This window comes from Neolamprologus brichardi, chromosome 3 (genome assembly GCF_056152115.1).
Source record: "Neolamprologus brichardi isolate AB-2024 chromosome 3, ASM5615211v1, whole genome shotgun sequence".
Taxonomy (NCBI): Eukaryota; Metazoa; Chordata; class Actinopteri; order Cichliformes; family Cichlidae; genus Neolamprologus; species Neolamprologus brichardi.
Genome location: NC_142106.1, coordinates 35,062,974 through 35,086,224, shown reverse-complemented (window position 1 = coordinate 35,086,224; position 23,251 = coordinate 35,062,974). Strand labels below are relative to the sequence as shown.

The window sequence follows — 23,251 nt, the reverse complement described above, 5'->3', positions numbered from 1 at the left end:
TCTAATCTGACTGAGGTGGAGCTGTTTTGCAAAGAAGAATGGGCAAGGATTTCAGTCTCTAGATGTGCAAAGCTGGTAGAGACAAACCCTAAAAGACTGGCAGCTGTAATTGGAGCAAAAAGGGGTTCTACAAAGTATTGACTCGGAATAATTACGCACACCCCACTTTTCAGTTATTTATTTGTAAAACATTTTTGGAATCATGTATGATTTTCGTTCCACTTCTCACGTGTACACCACTTTGTGTTGGTCTTTCACGTGGAATTCCAATAAAATTGATTCATGTTTGTGGCTGTAATGTGACAAAATGTGGAAAAATTCAAGGGGGCCGAATACTTTTGCAAGCCACTGTATTTCATTTGCAAATATTATAATACTGTGAAAAGTTATATGAGTGGACAGTGTGACCTTACAACGTCCTTCTCGGTATCCTATCAAAGTTCACAATTAATGATTATAACAAGTCTTTATCTGAAAACTTGTTAAACTCAACTCTGCAGAAGAGGACAATTAATCTCACACATGATGTTGCATAAAATTAAAGGATTTTATTGGCCTGAAAAAGTCACATAGGCGTTCAACACATTATATGACAGCAGATTTAAATCAATTTGGTTCAGCAGTGACATAGGCCCTCATCACACAGCCAAAACGTTTGCATCATATCCAAACTTGCGTGCTGATCACAGTAGAGGTGGCGGGCTAATGGTATCGCCTGATCTTCAGCTCACGATGCATCTGGCACCAAACACACGGGTAACAAAAGCACACTTTACAGCAGTCATCAGTGAACGAGCCCTGCAGGATGGAGAAGAAGAAGCAGATAGACAGAGGATGAAGCAGCAGGAGTTACTGTTGTTACCCCTCAGCCCTAAAAGTTTAGTGGGGTGTTGTCATCCCCTCATCCGGCAGCTGTGTCCCTGTGTAGAGTTGGGTAACCAAATATCTGAGAGTTTGTCAAAACAAGAAACTGCAGCTTTTTTTCCCCCACAGTGAGGGCAAGAGATTTCAGATTTGAAGAACTTTACACTTCCTCTTTCTCAACTCAAGCTACTCCTTTATAGCCTCCACGGATTGCAAAATACCACAAGTTTTATCCAGGTCACTTTTATAATGGCACTGCATGATGTGGTTACTTTATGTCAGTTTGACCATGACAGGTGAGAGTGAGTGAGAAGGATCTGCACAAAGCACAATTTGTGTGCATTTTTTGAATCTCATAAATTTACATTTAGATGTTATGTTAGTTCATAACAAGCAGAAACCTCCAGGGCTTTAAAATGAAGCCAGTGCAGAAGTTATAAAAGTGCACTTCCTCTAGTGTCCACATCTATCTTTTCAATGTAGTTTGTAACAGTGTCCTCCATCTCTAACCCAGCCTTACATAGATGTTGTGGCGCTCTCTGATGGACTGACGGAGTAAGCAGGACACCACACCAAAAGCGTCCAGGAGTGGCATTGCACAGCACCATCCATGTTTATTGGCTGCATCACACTGCATGCAGGGGAAACAGCAAAGGCCACAGCAACCTTTGAGGAGAAATATATACATATATAAATAAATATTTATTTATATATTTTATTTACTATTTTTTTTAACTACAACAAACCAACCAACCTGGATGTTCCAGGGGAGCAACAAAACTTTTTGCTATTTCAACTTTCCCTGAATCCAACCACAGAGAGACTGAACTTCTATTTTATTATTATTATTATTATTATTATTATTATTATTATTATTATTATTATTTATTGATAGTAAAAAAATATTTGGGAAACTCAAAGTCTGATTTTTTATGCTATCATAAAAGGAGTCATGAAGTTTAAGTTGAACATTTGAGACATTTCCACTCCAATTACGAAAAGTCAGTTTTCTGGTGAAAAATGTAAAATAATGAAAAACTCCATAATGCTACTAAATGATGATTGCTGTCATGTAGTCTCAGATAGTTCATTTATTTTTGATTTTTTACTGACTTTAAACACTCGGTTAGCTTAATGCAAACAAAGTCTGAGGAAATCGCTCATGCAGAAATCACTGCTGTTTGTAGGGTTTCCTGTGTTTACTTACAGGTCTCCATATCAGAGCAGCAATCACAGAGGTCAGTGCTCCATTGGCCAGAGTTTTCAATGGTCCTGATGACTGTCACCACCTGGGTGGGCTGCTGGCGGACGGCCATGCCTGTAGGAAACACAGACACAGATTGAAACGCTGTAGTGGTTATCTTGTGAAAAGAGAAATTTAATGCTAGATTATGAAAAAGGTGAAAGACTGGTTTTGATACATGTTATAACAGGATGACAACAAATATATTTGGCCAGCTGTACGAATGATTTATGTACGGCCCAGACAAAAGAGCTGACACTGCTTTTATGCACAGATTTATTATCTCTGACTTCCTCAGAAAAATGTTACCACGTATTACATTCATGATTTTACAAAGATTTCTGATTCTCTTAAGCTGTTCATCAGTGTAAAATGTTTTTCTTACCTTCTTTGGTCTTCTCTGGTTCTCTGAGCTTTCAAGACAAGAGAAAAAGTTAGGAAACACCAGCATTTAAGCACAGACCAATAACAGGAAGGGGAGGTGCCGAGATACGCACACACACTCCTAATTTGTATTGTACTGGCAGATGTTTTTGGGTTGCTCGTGAACTGCAGATGGCTCAGCCTGATGGAAAGTCCAGACTTATTCTGTGAATTTATCAGTACTTCTGCTGTCAATCCAAACACATTTGACACAAGAGGTGGGAAGTAACGAAGGACAAATACTTTATTACTGTACTTCAGGTATCTGTACTGTACTTGAGTAGAGATTTTTTCTGACTATTTTTTACTACAAATATCTGTACTTTGTACACCTACATTTTGTAAAAATGTTACTTTTGCTTTAACGCAGTTCTGTCACTGTGAGCCTCCAAACATCAAACTAGTTTGAGCCTAAACAGAAACCTATGACAGGCTTTTTTTTTATAAATCACCAGAGGATGTTGCATAACAAGAGATGACTGTGCCAAAGTCTGGAGTTAAAAGTGGGACTGTGTTTTTTTGTATTTGTTTCTTTTTGCACAACACCAGAACGACTGCAGGTGTCTGTAAGTTGTGGTTTAGCATCTAGCTTGCGATACTGAAGAGGAGCGAGCATAAAGGGAGTGACGTTTTTTTAAGTGTCAGGTCATTTTAAATGCAGTGTTTCTATCAGCTCACAAACAGAGAGAGGAAGAAAAGAGGGTAGATTTAAAGGTAAGGACTGCTCATCTGACTGACTGACTGTCACATTCTCCTGTTTAGAGGAAAAGTCACCCTCTACAATGTGGACAACAGTAAATAGAAATACTTTTTAGTTTCAAGCTGAGTATAATTAGATTTTTTTTTTAAGTTTGTATTCCCATCTACTGATATTATTTTATCATTATGTTAATAAAGCACAAGTAAGGCAAGTATTGTAGTGAGTGGTGGATTGTCAGATGTTTTTCGGTTGCTCGTGAACTGCAGAGGGCTGAGCCTGAAGGAAATTCCACACAGTTCCTGTAATGACTTTCCAGTAACTGGTATGATGAAGGGTCAAGAGTTCACTGGGTCTCTGCTTCAGTGCTGTGAAATGGAAACACTGCTTAACCAGTGAGCAGCAACAAGATGTATTCTATCAGTCTTGACACCAGAAGTGGGAAGTAACCAGTGTTGGGTAAGTTACTTTTAAAAAGTAATTAATTACTAATTACTAATTACTTAATCAATATTGTATTTAAAATACTTATCTAATTACTGTGTCTGAAAAGTAATTTAATTACTCAATAAGTAATTTAACTAAATACTTTTTTAAATCCCTATAAACCTTGAGTGGACAAACAATAGAAATTAAACAAATTTTTTTAAAGACGGAGACTCTACAGTATGCTGCGTTTAGTTGATTTCACAGGCAGTGTCGTGCTGTCAAAGCTGCTTTATTAAGTTTTTGGCCCAGACAATATGGTACATAACTAGTGTATGTCTTGCATGGGTTGCACAGGTACCACAATGAATTAGAAGGTGAGACCAAAAGTCAATAAAACCAATAAAATCTCAGGTAGTTGCTATTTGTTACACGGTGTAACCGTGTAAGAATAAACTCTGCCATTTTTGCAACAGGTGATCAATCTTTGACATCAGCCAGTGAAAAGGAACATGCTCAGAATAGGTCACCATGTTCGATTTTTACTGACAGCTCCACGAATGAGTACACACAGTGCACACATCTGGTGTAAAGCTAGTGAAACGTGAGGAACAATTCATCACATTTGTAGATTTTACATTAGGGATGCACCGATACCGATACTGGTATCAGGTATCGGGGCCGATACTGTAAAATGTGTGTGTACTCATACTCGTAAAAGTTAACCGATACCATGAACCGATACTAACTTATTTCATTAATCAGAGGGTGGATTGTCGTTATTTAGATTGGCCTCTAGGGGGACATCCCGCGCTAAACGGGCACAGGGTTAGGCGAGTGAGACTGGTGGCTACAGATAAAAAAGAGAAACTGGAGGCTGCTGTAGCTAGGCTAAACAAAATGTCAGCAGTGTGGACCGGAACAGCCAACTTTAACTCAGGTTTTCTAAAAGCGATGAAAAATGTCAAGAGAAAATCCACGGGCAGTTAAAATAACAGAGGCTCTGACTCATTTTATCGCTCTGGATGACCAGCCAATGCCGGTCGTGGAAAACATAGGATTGCACCGTCTTCTCAGCATACTCGAGCTGCGATATGAAATTCCCAGCCGCCCACACATCAGGGAGATAATGGTGCCAAAACTTTCTGAAGAGGTAAAGAAAAGCAGTGTGTGCGCGATGTCAGTCCTCAGTTTAATGGCACAGTGGACTGATGATCCACGGGCAGATGAGGAGTTTGTTCATCAATGCCAAATACTTTCGTTATTTTGTTTGTTTGTTTACAATTGGACACTCTGCAATAATTTAAAAGTTTATTTTATTCTCAAACCTAATTTGTATTTATTTTATTCCAAACAGAAGTGTTTATTTATCATTCCGAAAGCTCGAGACAGTGCCAATAGTTCAGTGATATTTTGTAAAATTACAATGTGGAGACTCTGCAATAATTTAACAGAAGTGCTTATTTTTCACTTGAAATTTTTTTGTGGTCATTTTTATTAAGATTTTATTTTTTATTGGCAGATAATGAAATAAAACCTGTCTTCCAATTCATTGCATGTGTGTGTGTGTGTGTGTGTGTGGTAGAAGTATCGGTTTTTGTACTCTGTATCGGCAAGTACTCAGATCCAAGTATCGGTATCATATCGTTTTGAAAAAATTGGTATCGTTGCATCCCTATTTTACATGTAAGTGATTTAAAGAAGAAGCTCAACACAACAGTTAACTTCTATTCTCAGGTATGGAAGGACAAGGCAGCTGATGTCTTGGCAGAAGATAACAGTATCTGAAGTATTGTCAGGTTCTTTATGAGAGAAGACAACATGAACTCAAAGTACACGTTTCTTAAAATTTATTAGACAGTTAAAGGTTCAAGTAACTAACAGCACCGTGTCTCTTACTTCATTTAGCAAACCTAAACGAACAAACCGCACCGCACCCAGGCAGTAAACACTTCTCTTATGCATCATAAAAACAGAATCTTAATGTGATTGGTCGAAATAGCTGAGGGGTCGTCACAGTTTGGACTTGGGTCATCTTTCGCCCTGTATGGCACAAACTTCTCTCTGATGACCTATGAAGACCACTCTTCCCACTTCACCATGGCAACTGTCTCCTGTCCTCCAGTCAGGCCTGTAGAGATAGAGAGAGATGTAAAAATGGGAGAGGGAGAACTCCAAAACGCCAGAATTTATAGAATTGTTTTCGTCTAGTTTTGAGCGAATCAAAACTAACATAAATCATATCATTAAAGGTTAACTGCGATGAAAGCACATGTGTCAGTGAAGACCTCTCTGTCTGCTGCTTCTACCATGGCATCATGAATGGTTCATTTATCAGAGAAGACCATTTTGTTTTTGCATCTCTGTGAACCGTCACCAAAACAATAATAAAAGGAGCAACACATTACTGCAGTAAAAATTATTATGGTCGCTTGTATCTGCTTACATACTTTAGAAGTGTTGTAAGGCAAGGCAAGTGTTGTAGTGAGGTACTGGATGTGTATAAATAGTCCTGTCTAGGGATGGGAATTGCGCACCAGTAGATCATTTCCTTGGAATTGTTAGTCTGCCTGCCTATCGATCCTCCTTATCAGTTCCACTTGGACTTGCTCTACAAAAAAACAAAAATTATATTCTGTTTTATTATTTATGTTTCTTTTGAGTTTGATTTTGATTTTTGGAAAAGCGGATCTTAAGACGCTGAGAAAAACAAAAAAAAAAGAGAAACCAAACCTCAAAAAGGGAACTGTTCTGAATCTCTAAAAATGTTTGATCCCAAATGCCTGTTTGAAATGTACTAACTTGTTCAGAAGTGATAACAAGAAAATGCCACAAAAATGTAACGAATAATTATCAAAGAGGGTAAAAGCTCAATAAACTTGTCTATACTAACCTGAATGTTTCTAATACACAATATGATGAAAAACTGTCTGTTGTAACATCTGTGTAACATCCACAACATGAAAATGAGGAAGAAGAAATCTGCAAACTGCGTACATGGCATTACTTACGAAATTTGTACTTGGAATCAGGCAGATGATGCTGGCCAAGAAATCACATGCTAGTGGCCGTGATTTGAACCCTGAAATACCTCCTAATCTTTACTCAGAAATGCAGATGTTGATCACACTCTAGTTGAGAAACTGTCAGTAACAGCAGTGAGAGCTGTAGCTCATAAAAGAAAAAAAATCTACATTAGAAGAATCGCTCTCTTTATTTTGCCCTCTTATATGAACAATCAACTTGTGTAAATCTACAACTTGTCTTCTTAGATCTTCACTGATTTTTTTGGGCTTTACTTTTTTTCAAAGTATTGGTCAGTCCAAATGCTTTTATGCTGCACTTGCAGTCAATCATCATCACCAACAAGAAGTTGACAGGCCTCAACCTTGTTAGGTCAAAAGACATGTAGAAAAATAAATTAAAATTTATGCACACAACTTTTAGTTTTAAAGTCATCAAAGACGTGTGCTGTGTAATTATTCTATGCTGAAAAAAGAACAGTGCATGAAATAATTAAAAGACCAAAATCACCAATGAGTGATTTTGGCCTTGACCAATGACCAATGATGAGTGGATACAAACTTCTGACCACAACTGTATATATTTTTCCCTGATTTTATCGTCCCTCTGTCCTTCTCTTGAGCAGATGCCCTATGGCTCATCCGGTTGCCAAACTCAGCAAGTCAGATGACACTTCAGTATTCAGAATCAACACATTTTGTACTTTTCTGCTTATTCACTACATCGAACAAAATGTGTATATTTGTTACATCGAATGAAATATATCTTTGCTCCTAAAAAGATTAGCTTCAGCAAATTCACATACAGCTATACTTGTTGTTGAACTCTGTGTTATATTTCTATCATCAGTTAGTCAGTCAGTGGAGGTGATAACAATGCTCATAACAATGGTCAGTTAGGCATTGGTGTTTAAATGATGCTAGTCCTAAATACTAGCATGCTAGTTAGTACTAAGGGACCCAAAGTGTGCCTAAAAAATATCACCAGCATCATCGCACCATCACCAGCCGGAACTGTTGATATTTTCTATATTTTCATGTTTACAGCAAACACTGACCCTAACATCTGAATGTTTTGGCAGAAATCGAGACTCGTCACACCAGAATATCAAATTGTAGCCTCAGTTGCCATTGCTTAGCTGACACTCAGTATGCCTCGTGTGAAAGGTTAAGCATTATTTTACAGTTTGGGGATTTTAGGTCTCATTTTGGGTCTGTAAAAATCTGGAGACAATATTCCCAAGAACTTCTTAAACATTTCTTACTTACCTCTTGGACACAACTATTACAAATGCATAGAACAGTAGGAAGACTAAACCTCAAACATTTTTATTTAGTTTGTTTTTTTGTTGCTTTTTTTTTGGGGGGGGGGGGGGGGGTATTTAATTCCTGTTTTATCAATTATCTATAATTCTGACCATTTGTTGGTTGATTTTGTCTGACCAACTCACCAGACAAAAACAAGAAGGCAAAAAATGACAGTGTTTACCCTTATAAAGACAGTCAAGGCTTTATTGTTGTGTACGTCCAAGTACGAGTATTGTTGCACCCCTAATTTTTATATATATATATATATATATATATATATATATAAATTAGGGGTGCAACAATACTCGTATCGATATTGAACCGTTTGATACAGTGCTTTCGGTTCAGTATGCATATGTATCAAACAATACAAATTTTTTTATTTATTTTATCAACTTTTCTTCTGACGATGCTGTCTGTCTTGAGCGCTCAGTGAATCTGCGTTCAACTACTCAGCCTAGGCTGCACTGTCGAGTGCAGATCCACTGAGCGCAGCGCAGGCTAGCAAGACAAAAGCTAAGCTCGTTGCAACTTGGCAACTGCCTCAATGCTACCCGAAATTGAACCTCCCCCACCCTCATTCAGATCTGGCGTCTGGAACTATTTTGGTTTTCATGTGAAGTATGACCCTGAAGGTAAGTGCATCATGGACAAAAGTAAAACAGTATGTCGGATGTGCCACGCAATGCTCAATTGGTGGGAACTAGTGTGTTAGCGCAGCTTGTTAACGTGTTGACGCCGTCCAGCCCCGCGCACGGGGCGATCCGCGGTAACTCGTAAACGGAGATTTGCCGTGTTGTGGCGTTAATGTCATTTCAACGAGATTAACGCTGACAGCACTAGTGGGAACACAAAGAAGATGACTGCACATTTACTCCGACATCATCCTAGTGCAAAGACAAGTGGAAGCAGACAAAAACAACAAGCATGCATGCTACAAACTTTACCTGAGTCATTTAGACAGCGGTTAGCACATGATTCTCCTTATGGGGACCTGATATGTTTAATATGCTGCTGAGAATATACCCCAGATGTCTGACCAACTCAGAAAAGCCAATGTCTTTCTCACTATCCTATCAAAGTTCACAATTAGTGAATATGACTAGTTTATATCTGAACAATGGTTAAACTCTGTTTGGCAGAAGAGGACAATTAATCTCACACACGTATAAAATTTAAGGATTTTATTGGCCTGAAAAAGTCATAGCCTCTCATTACACAGCCAAAATGTTTGCATCATATCCACAGACGACTTGCGTGCTGATCACAGTCGAGGTGACGGGCTACTTGTTTTCCCTGATCTTCAGCTCACGATGCATCTGGCCCCAAACACACGGGTAACAAAAGCACACTTTGCAGCAGTCATCAGTGAACGAGCCCTGCAGGATGGAGAAGAAGAAGCAGATAAACAGAGGATGAAGCAGCAGGAGTTACTGTTGTTACCCCTCAGCCCTAAAGGTTTAGTGGGGTGTTGTCATCCCCTCATCCGGCAGCTGTGTCCCTGTGTAGAGCTGGGTAACCAAATATCTGAGAGTTTGTCAAAACAAGCAGCCGCAGCTTTTTTTCCCACGATGAGGGCAAGAGATTTCAGATTTGAAGAACTTTACACTTCCTCTTTCTCAACCCAAGCTACTCCTTTATAACTTCCACGGTTTGCAAAATACCACAAGTTTTATCCAGGTCACTTTTATGATGGCACTACATGATGTGGTTACTTATAAACAAATAATGAGGACACAGAGACATCTGGGAGCTATTGGAGAGGTGAGCGTGAGTGAGAAGGATCTGCGCAAAGCACAATTTGTGTGCATTTTATATGAATCTCATAAAATTTAGATTTTACGTCAGTTCATTTTACAACCACATTACAAAGACACACATTCAACTCTATTCTCCTAGCAGAAACCTCCAGGGCTTAAAAGTGAAGCCAGTACAGAAGTTATAAAAGTGCACTTCCTCTAGTGTCCACATCTATCTTTTAAGTGTAGTTTGTAACAGTGTCCTCCATCTCTAACCCAGCCTTACTTCGATGTTGTGGCGCTCTCTGATGGATCCACGGAGTAAGCAGGACACCACACCACAAACGTCCAGGAGTGGCATTGCACAGCACCATCCATGTTTATTGGCTGCATCACACTGCATGCAGGGAAAACAGCAAAGGCCACAGCAACCTTTGAGGAGAAACATGTACAGAATTATTTTATATATAATGTCCACGTTTCATATATAATAACTATGTTTTAAATCACAATGCAAAAAACCTAAGGCTAGACACCCCCCCCCCCCCCCCATGCTAAGCGAGCCTACCGCAGACATGAGCGCGACAGATAAACATGAAGGCATGCCGGCTCGGACGTCGCCTGGATCAACCAGGTCTGCGTTAGGTGTTGAGGAACCAGGTCACCCTGACAAGAAGTGGCCTACTGGAACAAGAAGGTATCGGTGGGCAAGAGATGAAAATAGGGCGTTGTTGGACTGCTACTACGCAAGTAACCCTAGCGGAAGGGGTTATATGAATAGGATGAGGGACCTATGGATGCTTCGATACCCAACATCCACAATGATGGCGAAACAACTAGTTGCTCAGTGTTCCAACATTTGAAAGAAGGGACTGCTCTCACAGCTAGAGATTGACAAGGTACAACATAAATGCTATGGTAAGGGGGAGCTAGGACGCCAGATCAGGGGGGAGATATCACCAACCCCACCCGAGACTGGGCACCAAGCCCCAAGTGTGATAGGAGAAGGATTAGTGCGAGAGGAACTGACTTGAAAGACAGGATCATAGCCAAGATTGAAACCTGGACCCCCCGTAGCCGGTTACCAAGACTACGTGAAGTACCCTGAGAAGGTCTGCTAGATGATGATTACTGCAGGACTACGGACGATACCTACAGCCACCATTAACGAAACTATCAAGCTGAACTACAATATGGCAGCAGTGAGAACAGTACCACCAAGGCTGGAGACGGAACAATACTGGAAAAGCATATGGGAGAAGGACGCAACCCATAACGGCAATGCTCAGTGGCTAGTGGATCTGAGGGCAGACCACAGCAACCTCCCTGAACATGGTCCAGTAACCATCACAGTGGCAGACATCCAAGAAAGGGTCTCCAATATGAAGAGTTGGACAGCACCACGCCCTGACATGGTCCACGCCTACTGGCTAAAGAAGCTGACTGCACTCCACGAGCGTCTAGCAGCACAAATGAACCACCTGCTAGTTGACGAGAGACACCCAGAATGGCTAACCGAAGGCCGGACAGTCCTGATCCTCAAGAACCCCCAGAAGGGACCAGTCTCCTCCAACTACCGACCAATAACCTGCCTCAGCACCATATGGAAGCTCCTGTCAGGCATCATAGCGGCTAAGATAAGCAGGCACATGGCTCAATGCATGAGTACAGAAAGGGATTGGCAAGAATACCCAAGGTGCAAAACACCAGCTACTGGTAGACCTAACAATCAGCCGAGACTGCAAGACAAGTCTGACCAACCTGTGCACTGCCTGGATTGATTACAAGAAGGCCAATTACTGAATGCCCCACACCTGGATCCTGGAATGCTTAGAACTGTACAAGATCAACATGACCTTAAGAGCCTTCATCAGGAACTCAATGGGGATGTGGCGTACAACACTGGAGGCCAACTTCAAGCCCATAGCACAAATCACCATCAATTGTGGGATCTACCAAGGAGATGCTTGGTCCCCACTGCTGTTCTGAATAGGCCTGAACCCCCTCAGTGCGATCATTGACAAGACTACCTACGGATACCGACTACGGAATGGAGCAGTTGTCAGCCACCTCCTGTACATGGATGACAGCAAGCTGTGGGCCAAGAGTGAACGAGACATCGATTCACTGATCCACACCACTAGGATATACAGCAATGAAATCAGAATGTCATTCGGACTGGAGAAGTGTAGTCGGATGGTAACAAAGAGAGGGAAGGTAGTCAGAACTGAGGGGATCGAACTACCAGAAGGTAACATTGCAGACATAGAGCACAGTTACAAGTACCTGGGGAACCCACAGGCAAATGGGAACCATGAAGAGGTCGCTAGAAAAGCTGCAACCACCAAGTACCTGCAGAGGGTCAGGAAAGTCCTGAGGAGTCAGCTGAGTGGTAAGAACAAGATCCGGGTTATCAACACCTACACCCTGCCCGTGATCAGGTACCTGGCTGGCATAATAAGCTGGCCAAAGGAGGAGATAGAAGCCACTGACATCAAGGCAAGAAAGTTCCTGACCATGCATGGAGGGATTCACCCCAAGTCCAGCACCCTTAGGCTGTATGCTAAGCAGAAGGAAGGAGGCCAGGGACTGGTGAGTGTCAGCACCGCGGCCCAGGATGAGACAACGAACATCCATGAATAGATCATGAAGATGGCCCCAACTGACAGTGTGCTCAGAAACCCAAGAAAGAGGAGGAAGGCGAGGAACCATCGTGGAAAGGCAGATAGCGGTGTTGGCTGATATCCAGAAATCCTACCAGTGGCTGGACAAAGCTGTACTGAAAGACAGCACAGAGGCACTAATCATGGCATCACAGGAACAAGCTCTAAGCACAAGATCCGTAGAGGTTGGAGCCTACCACACCAGGCAAGACCACAGCTGCAGGCTGTGTAAAGATGCCCCTGAGACAATCCAGCACATAACAGCAGGGTGCAAGATGCTAGCAGGCAAGGCATACATGGAACACCATAACCATAGTATACAGGAACATCTGTGCCGAGTATAACCTGGAAGTCCCGAGGTCAAAATGGGAGACGCCCCTAAGGGTGGTGGAGAATGACTGAGCTAAGATCCTGTGGGACTTCCAGATACAGGCGGACAAAATGGTGGTGGCTAACCAACCTGACATAGTGGTGGTAGACAAACAGAATAAGACGGCCGTAGTGATCGATGTAGCTGTTCCCAATGACTGCACCATCAGAAAGAAGAAACACACGTAGCTTGACAAACACCAAGGGCTCAGAAAAGAGCCCGAGAAAATGTGGAGGGTGAAGGTAACAGTGGTCCCAGTGGTAATCGGAGCACTAGGTGCGGTGACTCCCAAACTAGGCGAGTGGCTCCAGCAGATCCCGGAAACAACATCGGAGATCTCTGTCCAGAAGAGCGCAGTCCTAGGAACTAAGATACTGTGCAGGACCCTCAAGCTCCCAGGCCTCTGGTAGAGGGGGCGCGGGGGAAAAAATGTATATATATACAGTGGGGCAAAAAAGTATTTAGTCAGCCACCGATTGTGCAAGTTCCCCCACTTAAAATGATGACAGAGGTCAGTAATTTGCACTAGAGGTACACTTCAACTGTGAGAGACAGAATGTGAAAAAAAAATCCATGAATTCACATGGTAGGATTTGTAAAGAATTTATTCGTAAATCAGGGTGGAAAATAAGTATTTGGTCACCTCAAACAAGGAAAATCCCTGGCTCTCACAGACCTGTAACGTCTTCTGTAAGAAGCTTTTCTGTCCCCCACTCGTTACCTGTATGAATGGCACCTGTTTGACCTCATCATCTGTATAAAAGACACCTGTCCACAGCCTCAACCAGTCAGACTCCAAACTCCGCCATGGCCAAGACCAAAGAGCTTTCGAAGGACACCAGGAAAAGAATTGTAGACCTGCACCAGACTGGGAAGAGTGAATCTACAATAGGCAAGCAGCTTGGTGTGAAAAAATCAACTGTGTGAGCAATCATCAGAAAATGGAAGACATACAAGACCACTGATAATCTCCCTCGATCTGGGGCTCCACGCAAGATCTCATCCCGTGGGGTCAAAATGATCATGAGAACGGTGAGCAAAGATCCCAGAACCACACGGGGGGACCTGGTAAATGACCTGCAGAGAGCTGGGACCAAAGTAACAAAGGTCACCATCAGTAACACACTACAACGGCAGGGAATCAAATCCCGCAGTGCCAGACGTGTTCCGCTGCTGAAGCCAGTGCATGTCCAGGCCCGTCTGAAGTTTGCCAGAGAGCACATGGATGATACAGCAGAGGATTGGGAGAATGTCATGTGGTCAGATGAAACCAAAGTAGAACTTTTTGGTATAAACTCAACTCGTCGTGTTTGGAGGAAGAAGAATACTGAGTTGCATCCCAAGAACACCATACCTACTGTGAAGCATGGGGGTGGAAACATCATGCTATGGGGCTGTTTTTCTGCCAAGGGGACAGGACGACTGATCCGTGTTAAGGACAGAATGAATGGGGCCAAGTATCGTGAGATTTTGAGCCAAAACCTCCTTCCATCAGTGAGAACTTTGAAGATGAAACGAGGCTGGGTCTTCCAACATGACAATGATCCAAAACACACCGCCCGGGCAACAAAGGAGTGGCTCCGTAAGAAGCATTTGAAAGTCCTGGAGTGGCCTAGCCAGTCTCCAGACCTCAACCCCATAGAAAATCTGTGGCGGGAGTTGAAAGTCCGTGTTGCTCGGCGACAGCCCCAAAACATCACTGCTCTTGAGAAGATCTGCATGGAGGAATGGGCCAAAATACCAGCTACTGTGTGTGCAAACCTGGTAAAGACCTATAGTAAACGTTTGACCTCTGTTATTGCCAACAAAGGTTATGTTACAAAGTATTGAGTTGTATTTTTGTTATTGACCAAATACTTATTTTCCACCCTGATTTACGAATAAATTCTTTACAAATCCTACCATGTGAATTCATGGAATTTTTTTTCACATTCTGTCTCTCACAGTTGAAGTGTACCTCTGGTGCAAATTACTGACCTCTGTCATCATTTTAAGTGGGGGAACTTGCACAATCGGTGGCTGACTAAATACTTTTTTGCCCCACTGTATATATATATATATATATATATATATATATATATATATATATGTATACAGAACCCAGTATTCAGAAAGGTACAAATAACGTGTTTTTTTACGAATACTTATTTCAAACAAATACTTTAAAAAATATTTGTATTCGGGAACAAGGAAAATCTTTATATGAAAAAGCTGAGTTTCCTTATGATACCACAGTACATGACTGGACGAGTGAGTGACATGACATGTGACTGACACAGGCTGCTCCACACAGCAATAGAGACGGCTCAGCTGAGGGAAAAAAGACTGAACTGCATCACGATTTTTGTTAAATCATTTTTTTTGTACCTTAACTGGTTTCTGGAGGCAGTTTATAACTTTCGTGAAGATCAGGTGATTATTCCATTATGCTGCATTATTAACGCCTGCAGTCGTTAATAATTTATGTATCTCTGTTAGCGCAGTCATTTAGACAATAGGCTGTTGACAGAGAAACGTTAACGTCCAGTTAAAAAGGTTAAAACAATGCTTGTTGTCACTTATTAACTTAGCTGAAACTCCCCACATGGATTTAGGGAACCAAAAAGAAAAGTGTTACGGCTGCTGAGCCATCTGGCAATAACATAAGTAACAACAGCCAATGTCTGTTATGTTATTTTCTTTTCAATGACATTCCTTGTTACTTGTTTATTGCTGGATTTATAGAAAAACATCAAATAATTTTGCATATCCATAATTATTATAATAGATATAATGAAAGAATACTTACACTATAACGTCTGTTAGAAGTGTAATGCAAAAAAGACTGGATTTTTATGCCTATTTTGAATTGTATTCAAATACAAGTACAAATACAAATACTTTTCCCTCCTCAACAAATACAAATACAGATAGAAATACCGGCTGCTTTGCACATCTCTAATACATACATATATATATATATATATATATATGTGTGTGTGTGTGTGTGTGTGTGTTATATAAATATATATTGATTGATTGATTGATTGATTGATAATACTTTACATTTTATTCATCCCGAGGGAAATTGGGTTAAGGCTGCCGACCTTACATACATTACACAACCATCATGAGGAAGACAGGTCAGAGAGGTATAGCAATGGAAAATGCACAACATGACGAAAGACGAGGAGAAAAAAAGAACTCCCCCAGACTGAACTCCAACAGGGAGATCAGTTTGAGAACAGAAGAAAAAACACCTCAGCACATGAATCATCACATCTCATAACGTATTGCGACATTTCCACTCCAATTACAAAAACTTGGTTTTCTGGTGGAAAATGTAAAATCATGAAAAACTCCATAATGCTACTAAATGATGATTGCTGTCATGTAGTCTCAGATAGTTAATTTATTCTTGATTTTCTACTGACTTTAAACACTCGGTTAGCTTTTTGCAAACAAAGTCTGAGGAAATCACTCATGCAGAAATCACTGCTGTTTGTAGGGTTTGCTGTGTTTACTTACAGCTCTCCATATCAGAGCAGCAATCACAGAGGTCGGTGCTCCATTGGCCAGAGTTTTCAACGGTCCTGACGACTGTCACCACCTGGGTGGGCTGCTTGTGGACAGCCGTGCCTGTAGGAAACACCATGCTGAAGAAAACACAGACACCGATTAAAATGCTGTAGTGGTTATCTGGTTAGAGAAATTCAACATGAAAAAGGTAAAAGACTGGTTTTGATACATGTTATAACAGGATGATTCCTGGTTCATATAAATGACAACAAATATCTTTGGCCAGCTGTACAAATGATTTATGTACGGCCCAGACACACTGTTTTTATGCACAGATTTATTATCTCTGAATTCCTCAGAAACATGTTACCACGTATTACATTCATGATTTTACAAAGATTTCTGATTCTCTTAAGCTGTTCATCAGTGTAAAATGTTTTTCTTACCTTCTTTGATCTTCTCTGGTTCTCTGAGCTTTCAAAACAAGAGAAAGGGTTAGGAAACACCAGCATTTAAGCACAGACCAATAACAGGAAGGGGAGGTGCCGAGAGTACGCACACATCTAAGTTTTACTGGATTGCCAGATGTTTTTGGATTACTTATGAGCTGCGGAGGGCTGAGCCTGATGGGAAGTCTACACCAATCACTGTAATGACTCCCAGTAACTGCTATGACGAATGTTTAGGAATTCACTGAGCCCCTGCTTCAGTGCTGTGAAAGGAAAACACACTGCTTAACCGATGAGCAGCAACAAGACTTATTCTATGAATCCATCAGTACTTCTGCTGTCGATCCAAACACACTTGACACCAGAGGTGGAAAGTAACAAAGTACAAATACTTCATTACTGTACTTCAGGTATCTGTACTGTACTTGAGTAGTGTTTTTTTAGTGATTACTTTTTTCTACAAATATCTGTACTTTCTACTCCATTGTGTAAAAAGGCTTGTGACTTTTGCTCAATGCAGTTCTGTCACTGTGAGCCTCCAAACATCAAACTAATTTCAAACACAGAATCAGAATCAGAAAAGGTTTTATTGCCAAATGTTGAGCAGGTTTACAACATTAGCAAAGTGCAAAACATTCTGTCAGACAACGCTCAAATAAACATAAAGATAAGAATTAAAAGTGCTAAGTAGATAGATATATACATGAGTGAACAAGCTGAGTGGAACAAACCTCAGCCCCCACAGCTCCGCCTCCAGCATACTACCCATAAACCATAACTATAAACTAAAAACAGAACCAGCCCCAGCCTGCCCAGACTCTCAAGTCTAAACTTGTAAGTAACATCATGTAACAGCAAAAAGAGCTTCTGTGTTTTCAAAACCACGACATTTGATCAGGTTCACATCAGCTGGCATGTTATGGTTGGTATGTGTGACCCTTAATAAAAATTTAAGTTTCGCGTTTTTAAGACGATCATCAAATGTTTGGTCACATGACATGGTACTCATATAGACCAATAGCAGCTGCTACTTGTGCCAGTTTGACACACACACACCGAAACCTCTGCACACTTTGGTGTTTTCAAATCAACTTTCCAAGTCAATTTATTTAAAAACAATACGAGTTTAAATTGAACACCACGTTCAACTTAAACGAATAAAACAAACACAGAGAAAAAAGGACAAACAAGAAACAAAAAAACTCATATTTAAATGCTAGAGAGTAAAGATGTGTCTTCAAGTGGGTTTTAAAGATGTCGAGTGTTGGTGAGGTCCTACTCTGAGGGGCAGACTGAAAAACAAACAATAACCTGTTAAAATTCTAAATTCTAGTACTTTAAGCCAGCGTAAATATGCTTGTTTTAGACGGTATCATTAAGGCCGTCAACGCATCACCTGAGGACGCCTTGGACAGAACCGAAACGAGAAACCTTTGCCGAAGAGCGGACCCTGCGCCAGCAGGAACAACGCCAGGATGAAGAAGAAGAAGGCAGCATACATTTTCACTGCTATGCCGATGGCACCCAACTTTATCTATCTTTAATAGACCTCTCTGCATTAAATCATTATTTATTATTAATCTCTGGCTGTCTTCCACAGCATGTCTTTTGTCCTGTATTGTCACGGTCCTGGGTCTGTGACCCAATGTTTTCTGTTCTGTGTTGTTAGTCTTTGATTTCTTGATGCATCTTTGTTTATTCTTACGTTTTGGTTCTGTGTATCCCCTCTAGTGTAGTCAGGTTTGTCTTAAGCCTGCGTCTCTGAGTCTGTGTCTTTGTGTGTGTGAGTTTACTGTTTTACTTGGAAAATCCGTGTCTGATGTCAGTGTGTTCAGTTTACGTTTCCCCTGTCCCGTCATGTCTGATTACTTACAGCTGTGCCCTCCTTCTGTGTCTCATTCCCTCGTTATCCCTCTGTGTATTTAAGCCTTGTGTCTGCCTCTGTTAGTTGCTGGTTTGTCTGCGTTATTTCCCTCTGTCAACCTGCGTATCTCCCTGCGTATCTCTATGTCTTTCTCCCCGGGTCTCCAGTTAACGTTTCAGGTTAGTTTTTTCCAGTTTAGGTTTTGCTTATCTTCCTCCATGCCTTCGCCGTTTCTGTTTGTATCTCCACCTTCTCAATAAAACTCCCCTACATCTCAGCTGCCAGCATCTTGTGTCCTCATTAAATTCTACACGACTCATCCCGCAAGCCGTGACATGTATTCCTCCCCTCACCCAACCTGTCGCAGCAGATGGCCCCGCCCCTCCCTGAGCCTGGCTGTACTGGAGGTTTTTTCCTATTACAAGGGAGTTTTTCAATCCTACTTCACCAAAGTGCTTCCTTATAAGGAGTCATATAATTGTTGATGTTTTCTCTGTATGTATTATTGTAGGGTCTGCCTTACAATATGAAGCTCCTTGAGGCGGCTGTTGTTGTGATTTGGCTCTAAAATTGTATTGAAAGAGTAAAGAAAAACAGGAGAAATATGTTCTTGCTTGCGTGTCCCTGTCAGGAGTAGAGCTGCTGCACTCTGAATGATTAGTACAGATAAGGGACCAAAGCAAGAGCCTGACTGACTCCAAAATGAAGGAAATAAACAAGCCTGGATGAAATGAAGGCATTAATTAATTTCTCAAAGTCGGAAAGGACAGAAAAACACAAAATGAACAATACATGTTCATCTGAGCCAACTAATGATGCCTAATGATACTGAACAACTGCAAAAGGCTGTAAAAGACCAGCGGACAGATGTTAATGTTGTTACTGGGAATAATAGAAGACCAGTTACTCAGACCGTTTCTTACAAAGTAAGAAAAATCAGTTAGTGAAGAACAGATGGTTTCTTTCCACTTAGAGCCTTGAGACAACTGCTGTTGTGAATTGGCCCCATATAAATAAAATTGAACTGAATTACACAGACTACTATTACCACAAAGACTGTTTTAAATATATTGCAAGACAATCACATCAATTTGCATGTAAATTCTGTTACATTTATGTAATGGTGAACTGACGTGATTCATTCTGGGGTCAAACTTTTAGAGGATGTCATCCCCCAATCATAATGTCATGCATACATTGTGCCAAAATGAACATTATTGCATTCTTGTTACAAACAAACTTTTTCACCTTCATAAACCTGAATTTAAAGGTGTAGTTATTGCAGTGTTACTTTGAAAAGCAACCTTTGTAGTGCAATTAGAGTAAAATACACCAGTTTTAAGGTGGACCCAGTACTTATCCCGCCTGTTGCAGAGGATTGATCACGTTGATCAGAACTTTCCTAAGTTAGCTGAACTATTTATAATAAAGCAGATAAAAGGAGAAACATGCTTAACATTGTTTCAGTCTCTTAACCACATGGAGGTGTAACTGTGTTTATGTTGTGTGTGACTCCACTTGCCATAATAACCACAATGTATTTATTTATTACTCTGTGGAAGAACAATGACCCTCTCTCTCAGAGACAGTGGATAAATGCACTGAGAGATGAGCATCAGGTGGGTTGTAGAGCACAGCATTGTGTACGATTATGGGATATGAACATCTGTGTGGCCACTGTGATCACTGTGAATTATTTAACTGTTAATAAGAAGCGTTTACGTGGATTGTTGAAGCTGGGAGTGTTAAAACAGTGACATAATAGCACTGAACACTGGCTAGGGTAGCTCTGGAGCTTCTCTGCTACAATAATGTGCTGTTCTGCACATAATCTGTTCTTATCCAGACATTAATAGGTACCACTAAAAGACAAACAAACCTTCATCCATTATTTACAGCACCACACACAGTTGAGGAGTGTAGCTGAGCTTGTTACAATCCACTAAACTATCAAGCAATTAAAGAAGCATTATTCAGTGTAGGCATAAAAATCCTTCTGCCACACACCTGGACAAGAAACACATGTTGATGCTTTAATGTTAATGTCCTCCTCTCTCAGTCTAAGTAAAAGTGAAACAGAATTTACAACCCAAAAGGTTCATGACAATTACCAATTTGAATATGGCTGCTGCTGCTGGCCTTGACTTGCTCTCATCTGGATCTTGAGCTGTTCTGTAAATGTTAAAGCTTGATGAAGAAACTTTATCAACTATGACAATAAAGTACGTCAGCTTTTTGTCTAGAAACAACATGGCAGCAGAGCAGTGCCTCACAGAGCAGAGGTTGTCCTCTGCTCAGTAGAGTTCTTTGCACACATCTGCAGCTGTCATTTGTAAAAGCACATGGTGTCTGGCTTTCTTCAGGCTGTACCATGCTGGCCTTTTTCATTATGATCAATGTTCATGTTGGTGAGAGATGCACTTACTGACATTCAGACGTCTATGTGTCTGTGGTCTGTTTCCTTGTTGTTAAGGATCAGCGTCACCCTGCCAGGTTCCACCATCATACACATTTCATTTGCATATATTATAATACTGTGAAAAGTTATGTGAGTGGACAGTGTGATTTTACAATGTCTTTCTCACTATACTATCAAAGTTCACAATTAGTGAATATGACTAGTTTATATCTGAACAATGTTAAACTCTGTTTTGCAGAAGAGGACAATTAATCTCACACACGTATAAAATTAAAGGATTTTATTGGCCTGAAAAAGTCATAGCCTCTCATTACACAGCCAAAATGTTTGCATCATATCCACAGACGACTTGCGTGGTGATCACAGTCTGGGTGGCGGGCTACTTGTTTTCCCTGATCTTCATCTCACGATGCATCTGGCCCCAAACACACGGGTAACAAAAGCACACTTTACAGCAGTCATCAGTGAACGAGCCCTGCAGGATGGAGAAGAAGAAGCAGATAGACAGAGGATGAAGCAGCAGGAGTTACTGTTGTTACCCCTCAGCCCTAAAGGTTTAGTGGGGTGTTGTCATCCCCTCATCCGGCAGCTGTGTCCCTGTGTAGAGTTGGGTAACCAAATATCTGAGAGTTTGCAAAAACAAGAAGCCGCAGCTTTTTTTCCCACAGTGAGGGCAAGAAATTTCAGATTTGAAGAACTTTACACTTCCTCTTTCTCAACTCAAGCTACTCCTTTATAACTTCCACGGATTGCAAAATACCACAAGTTTTATCCAGGTCACTTTTATGATGGCACTGCATGATGTGGTTACTTATAAACAAATAATGAGGACACAGAGACATCTGGGAGCTATTGGAGAGGTGAGCGTGAGTCAGAAGGATCTGCACAAATTTGTGTGCATTTTATATGAATCTCATAAAATTTACATTTAGATTTTACGTCAGTTCATTTTAAAACCACATCACAAAGACACACATTCAACTCACAGAAACCTCCAGGGCTTAAAAATGAAGCCAGTGCAGAAGTTATAAAAGTGCACTTCCTCTAGTGACCACATCTATCTTTTAAATGTAGTTTGTAACAGTGTCCTCCATCTCTAACCCAGCCTTACTTCGATGTTGTGGCGCTCTCTGATGGACCCACGGAGTAAGCAGGACACCACACCACAAACGTCCAGGAGTGGCATTGCACAGCACCATCCATGTTTATTGGCTGCATCACACTGCATGCAGGGGAAACAGCAAAGGCCACAGCAACCTTTGAGGAGAAACAGGTACAGAGTTATTTTACAGACAGACAGACAGGCAGACACCTCAGCACATCAATCATCACATCTCACGACGTATTGCGACATTTCCACTCCAATTACGAAAACTTGGTTTTCTGGTGAAAAATGTAAAATCATGAAAAACTCCATAATGCTACTAAATGATGATTGCTGTCATGTAGTCTCAGATAGTTCATTTATTCTTGATTTTCTACTGACTTTAAACACTCGGTTAGCTTATTGCAAACAAAGTCTGAGGAAATCGCTCATGCAGAAATCACTTCGGGTTTGTAGGGTTTCCTGTGTTTACTTACAGCTTTCCATATCAGAGCAACAATCACAGAGATCGGTGCTCCATTGGCCAGAGTTTTCAACGGTCCTGACGACTGTCACCACCTGGGTGGGCTGCTTGTGGACAGCCGTGCCTGTAGGAAACACCATGCTGAAGAAAACACAGACACCGATTAAAATCCTGGAGTGGTTATCTGGTTAGAGAAATTCAACATGAAAAAGGTAAAAGACTGGTTTTGATACATGTTATAACAGGATGATTCCTGGTTCATATAAATGACAACAAATATATTTGGCCAGCTGTACAAATGATTTATCTACGGCCCAGACAAAAGAGCTGACACTGTTTTTATGCACAGATTTATTATCTCTGACTTCCTCAGAAAAATGTTACCACATATTCATGATTTTACAAAGATTTCTGATTCTCTTAAGCTGTTCATCAGTGTAAAATGTTTTTCTTACCTTCTTTTGTCTTCTCTGGTTCTCTGAACTTTCAAAACAAGAGAAAAAGTAAGGAAACACCAGCATTTAAGCACAGACCAATAACAGGAAGGGGAGGTGCCGAGAGTACGCACACACACGGATTACTCAAGAGCTGCGGAGGGCTGAGCCTGATGGGAAGTCCACACCAATCACTGTAATGACTCCCAGTAACTGCTATGACGAATGTTTAGGAATTCACTGAGCCCCTGCTTCAGTGCTGT

At 41.0% G+C, this 23,251-nt stretch overlaps 3 protein-coding genes across 3 annotated transcripts; all 3 read right to left on the bottom strand.

The window, feature by feature from the left end:
* Positions 1–533: 533 nt before the first annotated feature.
* On the bottom strand, positions 534–2,574 carry LOC118454988 (cornifelin homolog B-like). The gene is made up of 4 exons (XM_035912484.2): positions 2,493–2,574; positions 2,072–2,182; positions 1,385–1,530; positions 534–798 (listed from the first exon to the last, which is right to left on the bottom strand). The coding sequence occupies exons 2-4, from the start codon at positions 2,178–2,180 to the stop codon at positions 703–705; spliced, it is 351 nt and encodes a 116-aa protein (XP_035768377.1). The 5' UTR covers positions 2,181–2,182; positions 2,493–2,574; the 3' UTR covers positions 534–702.
* Positions 2,575–9,153: 6,579 nt separating this feature from the next.
* On the bottom strand, positions 9,154–18,204 carry LOC148104262 (PLAC8-like protein 1). Its single transcript, XM_087838313.1, has 5 exons — positions 18,135–18,204; positions 16,701–16,920; positions 16,264–16,391; positions 10,010–10,155; positions 9,154–9,363 (listed from the first exon to the last, which is right to left on the bottom strand). Exons 1-5 carry the CDS (start codon positions 18,202–18,204, stop codon positions 9,268–9,270), a joined length of 660 nt encoding a protein of 219 aa, XP_087694439.1. The 3' UTR covers positions 9,154–9,267.
* Positions 18,205–21,251: 3,047 nt separating this feature from the next.
* LOC148104261 (cornifelin homolog B-like) lies at positions 21,252–23,112 on the bottom strand. Its single transcript, XM_087837061.1, has 4 exons — positions 23,010–23,112; positions 22,568–22,695; positions 22,098–22,243; positions 21,252–21,461 (listed from the first exon to the last, which is right to left on the bottom strand). Exons 2-4 carry the CDS (start codon positions 22,692–22,694, stop codon positions 21,366–21,368), a joined length of 369 nt encoding a protein of 122 aa, XP_087693187.1. The 5' UTR covers position 22,695; positions 23,010–23,112; the 3' UTR covers positions 21,252–21,365.
* Between the last annotated feature and the right edge of the window lie 139 nt (positions 23,113–23,251).

What these genes read in the sequence shown, in the direction of transcription:
- LOC118454988 (XM_035912484.2), bottom strand. Translation starts at nt 2,180, where the DNA reads ATGGCCGTCCGCCAGCAGCCCACCCAGGTGGTGACAGTCATCAGGACC. An exon ending in CTGCTCTGATATGGAGACCT is followed by an intron (nt 1,531 to 2,071) that starts GTAAGTAAACAC and finishes TTCTCCTCAAAG; the next exon opens with GTTGCTGTGGCCTTTGCTGT. An exon ending in GAGAGCGCCACAACATCTAT is followed by an intron (nt 799 to 1,384) that starts GTAAGGCTGGGT and finishes TCCATCCTGCAG; the next exon opens with GGCTCGTTCACTGATGACTG.
- LOC148104261 (XM_087837061.1), bottom strand. Translation starts at nt 22,694, where the DNA reads ATGGTGTTTCCTACAGGCACGGCTGTCCACAAGCAGCCCACCCAGGTG. An exon ending in TTGCTCTGATATGGAAAGCT is followed by an intron (nt 22,244 to 22,567) that starts GTAAGTAAACAC and finishes TTCTCCTCAAAG; the next exon opens with GTTGCTGTGGCCTTTGCTGT. An exon ending in GAGAGCGCCACAACATCGAA is followed by an intron (nt 21,462 to 22,097) that starts GTAAGGCTGGGT and finishes TCCATCCTGCAG; the next exon opens with GGCTCGTTCACTGATGACTG.
- LOC148104262 (XM_087838313.1), bottom strand. Translation starts at nt 18,204, where the DNA reads ATGTATGCTGCCTTCTTCTTCTTCATCCTGGCGTTGTTCCTGCTGGCG. An exon ending in CTGCTCTGATATGGAGAGCT is followed by an intron (nt 10,156 to 16,263) that starts GTAAGTAAACAC and finishes TTCTCCTCAAAG; the next exon opens with GTTGCTGTGGCCTTTGCTGT. An exon ending in GAGAGCGCCACAACATCGAA is followed by an intron (nt 9,364 to 10,009) that starts GTAAGGCTGGGT and finishes TCCATCCTGCAG; the next exon opens with GGCTCGTTCACTGATGACTG.